Here is an 11,794-nt window from a genome sequence, read left to right as displayed (position 1 = left end):
TGCTTTGCTTTTTGATGTGTGCATGCAGTGGTGAAGTGCTATGCCTATAGGAGGATAAGAACAACTGTTCAGGACTGCTCTGCAGGGAGGATATGACAGTCTCAGTATACTTAATAATAGGGGTGGGAATCACCAGAGGCACAATAGCCCCCTTCTAGAATACGTATATATGTACTTAATTTTTTTGGCTATGCTAACGGCATGGCTCTAAGAATGCTCCAGACTGTCTATCTCAGGTAATACTGGATGGATTGCCATGACATTTTGTGCAGACCATCATGGTCCCCAGAGGATGAATCCTTATTGTTTTTATTGGACTGTATTATATTGAACTTTTTTTTTTTACTATTTTGCTTCTCTGTATATGAATGAGGTAGACACAATATTCAAAATAATTCGTTTATTATTTGTTATAATCAAATAACTATTTAAAAACAGACAACTATGTACATTTCCGGATGATTACTTTTAAAAGTCCTTAACACAGTTCAAAGATATGGTCAAACATTGAGCACAGGGATGTCAAAGAGGTCACAGAGGCCTTCAGTCTCATCCAGATTGTAGACATATTCCCGTTCAGATGGAGGCGGCGATAGACGGAGGAGCGGAGAAAAAACTAAAGAGCAGAGTCAAACGTGATTAATACAAATATCAATATATGACAGATATATGTATGACAGATATATATATGACAGATATATATATATATATATATATATATATATATATATATATATATATATATGAAACCAGGTAATAAAGTGCAATTACCTTCAGAAGACATAAGCTTTGTGATCAGATCTGCTTTCATTACTTCTATAAAATGAGGAAAAGCATACTTCATACATCCGCAACAGTCAAATAAACTGACATCAGAATTTACTTAAAGGACAATTCCGGCGCAAAATTAACCTAGGGGTTAATAACATGTGTGTACCCAGTTGACCGTTCTATGGGACATGTTTTCATGCTAATCGGATGTGTATTTAGCTTGAAACAAGCTAGCGTGAACCGGTGATTAGCTGCTAGCGCTACCTTTCGGGGCAGAGGGTAAATCACTATTTTATACCACTAGCTCAAAATAGCACCACACTTCCACGGTAGCATAATGAGGGTCTCTACATGTAAACCGAAGCATTGAGAACTTTGTAAGTGTATAGACAGTTTATTAAAAAGATAGATTATAAAGACAGTATCGTTCATTTTTACATGCGGGCGCCATCTTGGAAAACAGTCATGACCAGTTGAACGACGAACACTGTGCAACCAAGGGAGTAAGCTTCGCTTCAGAACTCGAACCTCCTATGGCGCCATTTTGATGCTACCAAACAATCACCTCCCATTAGCATTCCATTGACTGCCATTCATTTTGACGGCGAATAACTTTACATCTGAAGCGTTTAAAGACTTTATTTTGTCCATTGTTTGTTTCTAAAGAAACACGACAATGTATAAAAGGCTCCATTACCTTGTATCTCACGTTATGGCTCCGTAGCAGACTTTATTATAAAAATAGGCTAACGATTGTGTCATAACCACGCGACTTACTGTCGCATAGTAGAGGAATTACCGTATAGTCAGGAGAAGCTCGCAGGCAGCTTCGACTTACATTAGCTGTTTAAGTTTAATTACTAATGTTAACTAGCATTTTAGTTAGCAATAATTAGCCTTTGCCTATGTTATCTCCTTACATATACCTACGCTCTCCGTCTCTGCAAGATTGGGAATGATTGAGATTTCTCTTGGCACAGCTACCAGAAAGCTTACAACTTTCAGACAGGTTGCTCACATCACATTTATGTCGTCTCTCTCAGTTGGAGGCTGCGCAGTAACGCTCAGCGCTCACCGGAAAAGTGCTTCTAATATCCTTCACTGGTCTCCGTCCAGAGCAACGGCATCTGTTGGTCCATTCTTATATACGGTCTATGCGTGCAACCAGTAACATAGCTCAAACACAGCGTTCGTGATTTGACTGGTCATGATTGTTTTCCAAGATGGCGCCTGCATGTAAAAATGAACGCTACTGTCTTTATAATCTATCTTTTTAATAAACTGTCTGTACACTTACAAAGTTCTCAATGCTTCGGTTTACATGTAGAGACCCTCATTATGCTACCGTTGAAGTGTGGTGCTAGTTTGAGCCTTGTTAGTGGTACAAAATAGCGATTTACCCTCTGCCCCGCCCCCGAAAGGTAGCGGTAGCAGCTAATCAGCGGTTCGCCCTAGCTTGTTTTAAGCTAAATACACATTCGATTAGCATGAAAACATATCCCAGAGAACGGTCGACTGGGTACATAAGTTATTAACCCCTAGGTTCATTTTGCGCTGTAATTGTCCTTTAACATTAATAAAATATAACAAGGGCCCTACCGTTGCTTGGGTGTAGTAGGTCCCGCAGTTCTTTTGCTAAATCTGTAACACAGATTTATTTTTTTTAACATCATGTAACACACATGTAAAAGCCCTCAGCACCGAAAGAAACATAAAAAACACAAAAATTGTGAGCATGCAAGAAATAATCAAGCACATAGAGAAGACCACAGAACCAGCAACCACTGTGATATATAAACGATAAACTGTTATCAGTAAAGGAAGAGCTTGACGTCTGTTGTATATCCTCCTCACTTCATATCAGGAGCATGACACTAAAAGCCAATTTACCAGCAGTAATGTTGTATCGACCGGTTAATCAGTGTTATAAATATATACAGTGAATAAATTGTAGGGCTGGGTACCAAATTCAATACTTTTAGGCAGTTTTAGGTAACTCTACGTTACATTTTGAATGATACCCAGCCCTTAACTTCACATTTAATCCACTGTTTTTAATTGTTTTGAGATCAATCTGGCAAGGGGTCAAGTTCAAGCTAAAATTTAGCTTTAGGTTTCTATTTCGACAAAAACACACTTCAGAATTTGTACAAACTACAACACTCACATTCAGATGCATCAGTTCTGTGAGCCTTCATACATGATGACCGAAGGAGCTGCCGCATGTCCTCCGTGTCCGTCCATCTAGATTTGGTGCCGTGTTTGGTATTAGCTGAAGCCTGACATGGGGCGATACTGCCGTCTGTCTCAAACGAAGTGGACAGGGCTGGTTTGGCATTCCGTAAAAGTTCTTCTGGCGGTGGGACTGGCAGTGCGACAGGAACAGAGCTGACAGAGAGTTTGTTAAGAAGTACGACATCTATCGGTCCATTGATGCTTTTCAGATGGATCTGGTACTTTGCTGGGCTGTTCTGGACCTGAAAGAAGATGTATGCAGTGAGTGCATATACTAAATCATCTCATCTGAATTAAAGAGAGCAAACTATGCAGGACTTACAGCTTTGGGAATGGGAACATCTAGCTGTGTGCCAGATGGTGCTCGTACTGCCAAGAGATTATGGCCTGGAGAAAGAAGTGAGTAGATATCTTTTCAAATGACAATAATTCAATCTGGTCTTATATATTAAAAGTAAGAAGAAATGTTAGTGGTTCTTTTTGCCCCATGCTAAACAAACTGCAACAATGCCAGCTTGTGGTGAGCCAAATGCCATCATGAACTTATACAGCTGTTGATATTAGTCAATGTTTCTCAAACTGTGGTACAAGTACCACTGGTGGTACACAAGCTCCCTCTAATGGTACTAGGATGCAATCTCTGATATATAAAAAAAAGTGAGATAAATTCATTTAAAAACAATACTATAGAAATACTACAAAATGTTCAATTACAGTAGTTAAACTATGATCAGTTAAAAGTAATTTAAAGTAAGTGTTTGTTTAAGTGTCTTATGTTTTGTTTTGATATCAGCTTGCTACATAGTTACGTTCATGAACGGAGTGTGCATACATCCATCATTAGTTACGAGTAGGGGTGGAACGGTACATGTATTTGTATTGAACCGAAACGGTACGGGCGTCACGGTGCATGAATTTACACAGAGAATAGGTTCTGGAGACACCTAATATGTAGCCCCGCCTTAGCTCTGAAGCTAGCTGAGCTCCGCCCCGCATATGCAGTTTTTTTGTCAGGTCGACGGTCCAGTGAGTGAGTCAGAGATAGCAGCACTAAAGGACGAGTATGGCGAGTGGTGGCGATCCACAAGAGTTCCCCGCCGGCCTCTTAAGATCGCAAGTTTGGAAAACTTCAAGACTGTATGGCTGCAGCCTGGAACCTCCCGTGTCATGCCCTCTCGTCTCATGCCATCCCGCCTAGGGCCATTCCCACTTCGAAAACTTCGGTCTTCAGGTCAGTTACAGTAGTAGGCTACAGGCGAGAGAGTGGTGGATAAGACGAGGACTGTGTGTCGGCGACGATGTTCAGCAGTTGTTGGGTATGTGAGTGGAAATACATCTAACACGCTAACGCATATCCGACGCCATCACCCAGATGTGCCAATCACTGGAACGAGACAAAAAAATAATAAAAAAAGTCTAACTTCTCCCTACAGTGCTTAACCAGCCTTTAGATACACATACAAATAGAAAAAATCCAAAAGAAAAAAATCACTGAAGCAATCGGAATTTACATATATATTCACTCGTATTGCTGTATGTACTCAACCCTCGTTACAACATGCCATCCCGTCCACATATTTTTTTGTTTGTTATTATTCTATGTAATTTGCACTTTCATAAATAAGAAATGCTGTATTTTCAGTTTTATAGCTGATTGTCTTATTTTGTTTACAAGTTCCAGATGGAGTCTGGAGATATTGTGGGGTACTTATAGTTTACATCTTCCTTTACATACTTCAGGCTGTTGCAGCTAGCTCATGGGAGAGACTGTATGACACTAGGTGGTACAGCCGGAGGTCACAATAAAAAAAAATTGCCTTCTGCATTTTTGTTTTGCTTTTCCCTCCATTGTACCGAACCGAACCGTGATGTCTGAACCGAGGTATGAACTGAACCGTTCATACCTCGAATTCTGTGTACTGTTCCACCTCTAGTTACGAGCTGTGATGGCAAGATAGTAAGCAGAGGTAAAATGAATGGTTCAAAAACACTGCAGTTGTGGCTTCAAACAGGAACTATTAGGAAGAGTGGATGAGGAAGAGAATAGTTTGAGCAGCCCTGTTGAAACTATAGTGGACGAGCACAAGTATTATAGTCTCTACTTAAGCAGCAGCGGAGAAGTCTCCACAGCACCTGCTAGCAGCAAATGATGCAAAACAGTAAGGAGATATGACTCGAGTTTGAGGTTTTGATTCAGTTAGAGCGGGACGGAGAAAGTAAAGTTACAGCATGGCTGTGAACAATAAATGTTGTTTTTAGGAATAAACCTGCCTCCTGCATGAACTGTCCGTAGTTGAATAGGGTAGGCCTATGCTATTCTATTTTAACGTGGGCCATAATGGTGGTACTTAGAGAGCCTAATATTTCCTGAAGTGGTACATGGTGTTAAAAGTTTAAGAAACACTGGTCTAGGAAAATACACTGAATCCGCAAAACATCAATTCTACAATTATTCTGAAAATTCAACATCTTGCCTGTTCAGGAGGTTAAAATTGTCCCAACACATTTTCAATACTGCATGAGGAATAATAGTTTTTAAACCCAGATTTATCTCATATGAGTATTTCATGAAAAGTCCCCATTGTCCACGTTTTTGTATATATTTAGATTTAAACGGCTGGAATATAATGTTTTTTTTAAATCTTGAATTTTGGGGGGGTTTCTACAGATATATCAATCATTGCAACCCAACAGCAGAAAAGATGAGAAAAGAAGAAATGCGCCGAGGAGATATTCTTCAAAAAGCAGGGCTCGGATGTGTATGTCGCTCTACTGCCTCTCTACTTGGATTTTCAAAAATATGCTGACACAAAAATTTACACAAGAGTAACTGTAACTTACCACTGAAGCAGTTGCAGATGTCTTCATGATTCACATAGGTCAGAGTTGATTTGAGTTAAGGTTCAACCTTATTCAACTTATTGGTTTGAGTTTGAGGAGAGACCACAAGGATGCTGTCAGTGTGTCAGAAAGTAGCAGGCCTGAATTACAGATATGTTCATTATAAATGATTATGCCAAAGAAAGTACAGCATTTGTGTCATAAAGGAATACAAAATCTGAATAAATATGCTAAAAATGCTGTCCGACATCTCATTTTCAGTGCAAATGTTACTTTTAAAGCAGGAAAAGTATATTTCCACTCCTTGCTATGTTTTTTGTGAAAAGGATATTCGCTGCAGTCTTCTGTTGTGTTCCTAATGCTCTGTTCAACCCAGAATTTCTGCTGGTCTAACATACATTCCTTCTGCTCCAAGTCCTCCAGCTCATTCTTCAACTCCATCAGTCTGTTGCTTGACCTGTTGTGTGCATTTTCTCCTGGCATTGTACCCCTTATGTAAAAAAAGCATATGTATTATTTTGTAAGTCAAATTTTGCAACACACTTTTGACACACAAGCACATTAATATGCATGCAGGCAAGACAGGGTTAAGGACTTACTTCCACTTTACAGTGCTCTTGGAGATTTTTGCGATTAGACCAACACCCTCCAGCACATTCGTGATGTCATAGATTCGCCTTTTCTGTCCAATAGCCAGGACACTGATAGCCTAAAAAGGACACAAAAGGCCCATTGAGCCTCATCCTATAAAAAATGTTGTTTCACAAATGTCCACACAGTCTATAATCTGGGTGTCTCAGTGTCTAATTCCGAACCCTGCTTTCAATAATAATAATAATAATTATTATTATTATTATTATTATTATTATTAAGCACTTAAAACGTAGCACTCAACATACTTTTCTTGTCTTGAAGATGCACCTACAATGATCACATTTTGTTTCTATGGAGGTTGAATGCACTTATTGACAGTCACTTTTCAGCTTCTGCTAAATGAATGAAATATAATGCAATGTTTAAGGTCTTCACTGGAATTGAATGTGAAATGAAAACCAGAGAGCTAAGAAAAGCTAAGAAAATCCTTTGTTTTTCACATTTGGTTACAGTACACAGAGACACTAAAAGGTATCAACAGTCACACATTTCTGACAAAGCCTAATAAAATAATACAAAAGTCAAAACAGTCTAGAAGAAATCTAAAAGTGTAATTTTATTCATTGTCAAAATATGATAAACCAAAATGTCCAGTGATGGGATCAGTGTTGGTCTCGGCTCACTTACCTGTTTGAGGTCCAGCACACCGTCATCAGCTTGTTGTAACATGCTGACAAACCTCGTGGTGAGCATATGAAGGCTCCTCAGACTCCTTTGGTATTTGGGGTTCTGCTGGTCTGGCGTGGCGGTCACTTCGTCTGGACTATTTGGGCTACGTTCAGGATCCATTCTGCTGGATGTGAGAGGAAAACAAACCCGGGAGCCTCCCTGCGAGCTGTGTTGTTTGAATCAGCTGCAGAGAGCCCGCTTCAGATTAACGGAAAGATTTTTTACTTCGAAATAAAATCTTGTCAGGGTTTCTTGTATGAGCCCTCGTTCTTTTGTAAGTTTTATATGGATTTGAATACATACTGTGAAAGAAAATTCGGAGTAGAAAACGTAGTCACGTTCGTTTCGTCTCTACACGGTTCGTTTCGTCTCTACACGGCTCGTTTCTCAATGGCGCAGTTTTATTATGAAAAGTGTGTAAAGTACCTCCGGAAACCCTAACATTTTGTGAATCTCGCACGTTACCACTGTTGCCAACTGTTTTATTTATTGTATAACTTTTGGTTGTTGAAAAGAGCGTCAATGCATGCATACAAACAGACTACATGTTTGTCTACAAGTCTACATGACCTCGGCGCAAAGCGTGAAAATTACGAGAATAAAAGGTGTTTACCTGGATCGTTTTCGGGACCAGCGCTAACGTTACAAAGAGTTGCTGCTGACGATACTAAGCTGACGTTAACAGTCCGGAAGACGACAACCGATAGTAGACTTTTTCAATTTGAGAAACAAGTTTTGGCGGGCAGCTACATTTATCCACAGTTTAATGCCAATGTTTATGGCAATGTCCCAATTTTACGGATAATCCAGCCCCCACTGCTGTGTTAGGCGCGGAATCTTTTTTTTTCTTTCCCGGTAGCTGTATATACTGTACCTGCCTTCACAATAAAAGTCGGAACGTTTGACCGAACACAATAAAATCCTCTCACTAGAATTATGCAAAAAGTTTAAAAGGGCACCCTGGAAGATATATTAACTTATTTGTTTTATTTAATATGTATTCAATCTACATTAGGCTTTAAAACCAGTATAATAACATTCAGAAGTTAATTTGCTATAATGGTTTTGCAATTCATTAAATGACAAAAAAAACCATGCCACCAGGGTTTTTTGGGGCCCCATGGCTGGCAGTTTTCTGGGGCAGCAGGAGCCTGCTCAAGTGAAAGTCCTTCTGAAGAGCAAACATGTACGTGCTGATTTTTTAAAAACTAATACTAGGAATTGTATTTATTTCTCTGTTTGTATCTTTTTAAATTATTTTAAAGTAGTTTCTTCTCATTTGTGTTTCCATGTTTTTTCTGTTCTTTTTCTGGTAAATGTGCTATACTGTACAAATAAACTTGCCTTCATTTTAACAGTTATCTGGCCATGAAACATATTAAAGTATTTCTTGATAACAATTCTGGTTTTCACAAAATGGCGTGCCTACTAGGTAAATAGGTCCCTTTTCACAGAGGACATGTCACAGTAGGAAAAAGCACAGGTGCAAATTATAAAATGAATGCTATCAAGCCCAGCTGGATAAGGTCTAGGTTTGATACTTGTTAAATTTGTAAAAACATTATTACTTTAACCCTCTAGACCAGTCTGGATCAACAGAAGTACATTTCCAGGATTGCCTGACATCTGGCTGTTCTTGTTGTGTTGCCGGTGAATGATATACAAAGAATATGTTTACAGCATTTTTTATCTAAGTGGGACGTTTTGGGACCGATTGGTGGGGATATGGACGAAGTAGGCCTACACACAGTGATACACTGGTAAGAGAAATACGTTTATCCATGTATCCAGCTAATTTAAATAGCTACCTTACTGTATTGTGTGGACAGTTAACTTCATTTAATATTGTCTGTGGCGTTTTCTTATGCAGGGTGCAAATGTTCCACCAAAACAAGTTCCTTCCCGAGACCATTTTGCAAAGGCACCGTGGCTGCGTCCGGATCTTAGTGCCACCCAAGACAATTGTGATTGGTTTAAAGAAATGCAAACAACCCAGAGCGTTTTTTTCTCCTATCCTAGAATGTATGTGTGGTGTAGCCAGAGCTGCCAGACCTTACTTCACAGCGCTGTGGAGATTGGTCAATGCAAGACTACCTAGGCTATAGACTAAAAACGAGTAAATGAACTGCCACATAAACCTCCATTATACCGGGAAAATAATAAACACTATGCATATCATTTATTTTATTTGTACCTTTTCTATTTTTCCATTTATGTTTTTTCCCATGCACTTCCAAAAAATGTTACTTAGTTCTTTGGCAGGGCTGTGGAATGAGTAATAAATCAACAAGTGGTAGTCCTCCCTGGAACTCGTTCGGTGCACAGCCTAAGAGTAAATCATTTTCCTGGGAAATGGGAGGACTACTAACGGGCAGGGCACAGCGCCCTGAGATTTGTGATACGACCGGCTGGCCTGCATTATCATCCAGGCAGAGCGCCTCTTCAACCCCTGTACTCAGTAGGACACAGCCGTGGACAGCTGCAAAAGGGAGAATTAGCAACAAAATGCCTCCCCAACAACTGAGTGTGCAGGTGGAGAACAGATTTGCTTCTCTGATGCAGGACCCTGGACATGACCTGGATTGTGTCTCATCGTCACACAGCAGGGTAAGGACTGAGAGCAATTCAAAAAGTAAAAAGCTACAGGGAAAGCTAACGACTGGGCACCAAACTTGTGATTGTGATTGTGGGTGACTCTGCTGTAAAAGACATAAAAAGCAGTAAAAACACAAAATACTCTGTTTTCCCAAAGACTGACTTGGCCCAAAGAATCCCGGATATCGTGGCAGCACACCCAACTGTGAAGAACATTATACTGCATATAGGGTCACATGATGTTGTAAAGCAAGAGTCTGAAGTGCTGAATCGTGACTTTATGAATCTGCTGAACAGCTCACAGTCAGCTCCCTAAACGCGGAGGTGTTTATCAGTGGCCCTCTATCACCAGTCAGAAGAGGAGCTGAGAGATTCAGCAGACTGTTGGCACTGAACAGATGGCTTTCAAATGCATGTACCGTCCATTCTCTGCGGTTCATTGACAATTTTAACATTTTCTGGGACCGCAGACATCTTTTTAAAGCAGATAGACTTTTTCTTAACAAGCCAGGAGTAAAGCTGTTCACCTCTAGCCTACTTTACTTTCTGCACCACACATCTACTCTCTCAGCCAAGGACACGAGACAAGATAAATCAACACAAACAAAACAAGAGGAAGACACAACAAAAGTGCGGCAGTGATCCACCACAGCCCAGCAAAGATTTGACCATGGAGGACCCCCCTTTTCACCCATCCAACACTCCTCAAACCCCCTTACCAACACCGACGCCTTTGAGGATCCATCGCTCTCCCCATCTGCCTTTTCCCCTGTTTCCTCCTGCCACATGTTGGGGTTCACTGACCGGATGGAGCAGCTGGTAAATGCTGGAATCAAGTTTGCCCCACTACCTTCTCCCATCAATCGCCCCCAGCATCAAACTGACCCTGTTTTGACTGAACCGCTGAAAGTAAAACGCCAGGTACCTCTGCCCCCTCAAGGACGGCAGCGAACTCCTTCTCACCAGACTGATAAGTATGCTTGTGTACAAAATGCAAGCTTTAACTGATATGTGCTGGGCCCAGGCTGCATGCCTAGTGGCACTCATGACTCTTTCCAGGACAAGCCTGGGCCCTGTGTATTCAATTCTTCATCAATCTATGTTGTGATAGGTAATAGAAAAAGAATGGTGAATCCGCTAAGGAAGAAAAAGAAGCACTTAACTGCCAACTTAGCAAATTTAGCATCCATTCCTCGTCAGCCACAGCCTGTCCCAAAAAACGAGACAGATAATTATTTTAACACACTAACCTTAGCCTTACTAAACGTCAGGTCTTTGGCAGGTAAATCATTTTTAATCAATGATTTTAGTATTAAGCACAATCTTGACCTCATGTTTTTAACTGAAACCTGGTTAGACCATAATAACAGTGATGCTGTTCTTATAGAGTCAGCTCACCCTAACTTCAATTTTATGAGTGAGAATAGAGCGAATAAGAAAGGAGGTGGAGTCGCCATTTTGTTTAATGACTCGTTCCAATGTACTCAAATATCTTATGGAAACTTTGCTTCTTTTGAATATGTGGCTCTTCAGCTAAGGTCCCCGTCTCAACCTATATTTGTAATTATCTACAGGCCACTTAAATACTGTGCATCCTTCTTTGACGACTTTAGTGAACCGCTGTCTATAATCTGTATTAACTTTGACTGTGTAGTTATTGCTGGTGATTTCAACATTCATGTTGACAACCCCCAGGATAGAGGGACCAAAGAACTGTGTTGTATTTTTGAGAGCTATGGACTGACTCAGCATGTGACGGAGCCCACACACAACAAGGGGCACACTCTGCACTTGATTATCTCGAAGGGTTTGAACATTTCCAAGGTTGTGGTGACTGATGCTGCTCTCTCTGATCATTCCTGTGTTTTCTTTAATGGCACTATCTCTGTGCACAAAAGTGTCCAAACAAAGTTAATAAGAAAACGGTATATCACTGACAACACCAGTGAAACATTCATTCAGCTTTTCTCGTCCACACCCACCCTCTCAGGGGTCTCAGTCACTGAGCTTGTAGACAATTTCAATTGTA

General features: G+C 40.3%; 1 protein-coding gene across 3 annotated transcripts; it reads right to left on the bottom strand.

Annotated features, from left to right (window-relative positions):
- Positions 1-385: 385 nt before the first annotated feature.
- On the bottom strand, positions 386-8,025 carry LOC144517625 (transcription factor E2F5-like). 3 transcript variants are annotated; one of them, XM_078249721.1, is made up of 10 exons: positions 7,784-8,025; positions 7,129-7,354; positions 6,447-6,556; positions 6,179-6,337; positions 5,848-5,891; positions 3,329-3,393; positions 2,939-3,248; positions 2,371-2,412; positions 772-816; positions 386-616 (listed from the first exon to the last, which is right to left on the bottom strand). In XM_078249721.1, the coding sequence occupies exons 2-10, from the start codon at positions 7,288-7,290 to the stop codon at positions 501-503; spliced, it is 1,053 nt and encodes a 350-aa protein (XP_078105847.1). In that variant the 5' UTR covers positions 7,291-7,354; positions 7,784-8,025; the 3' UTR covers positions 386-500. The 3 variants fall into 3 exon arrangements, with proteins under 3 accessions (XP_078105847.1, XP_078105864.1, XP_078105858.1); XM_078249738.1 differs by having other exon boundaries at positions 772-813; XM_078249732.1 differs by lacking the exon at positions 7,784-8,025 and adding an exon at positions 7,474-7,769.
- Positions 8,026-11,794: the final 3,769 nt, after the last annotated feature.

Source organism: Sander vitreus, chromosome 1 (assembly GCF_031162955.1).
Source record: "Sander vitreus isolate 19-12246 chromosome 1, sanVit1, whole genome shotgun sequence".
NCBI classification, from domain to species: domain Eukaryota; kingdom Metazoa; phylum Chordata; class Actinopteri; order Perciformes; family Percidae; genus Sander; species Sander vitreus.
The sequence above is the reverse complement of the archived record's forward strand: the minus strand, read 5'-3'. Positions and strand labels throughout refer to the sequence as shown.

Coding starts and splice junctions, on each gene's coding strand:
- LOC144517625 (XM_078249721.1), bottom strand. CDS start 7,290: ATGGATCCTGAACGTAGCCCAAATAGTCCAGACGAAGTGACCGCCACG. Junction 6,557..7,128: donor GTGTGCTGGACCTCAAACAG/GTAAGTGAGCCG, acceptor TGTCCTTTTTAG/GCTATCAGTGTCCTGGCTAT. Junction 3,249..3,328: donor ATGTTCCCATTCCCAAAGCT/GTAAGTCCTGCA, acceptor ATCTTCTTTCAG/GTCCAGAACAGCCCAGCAAA.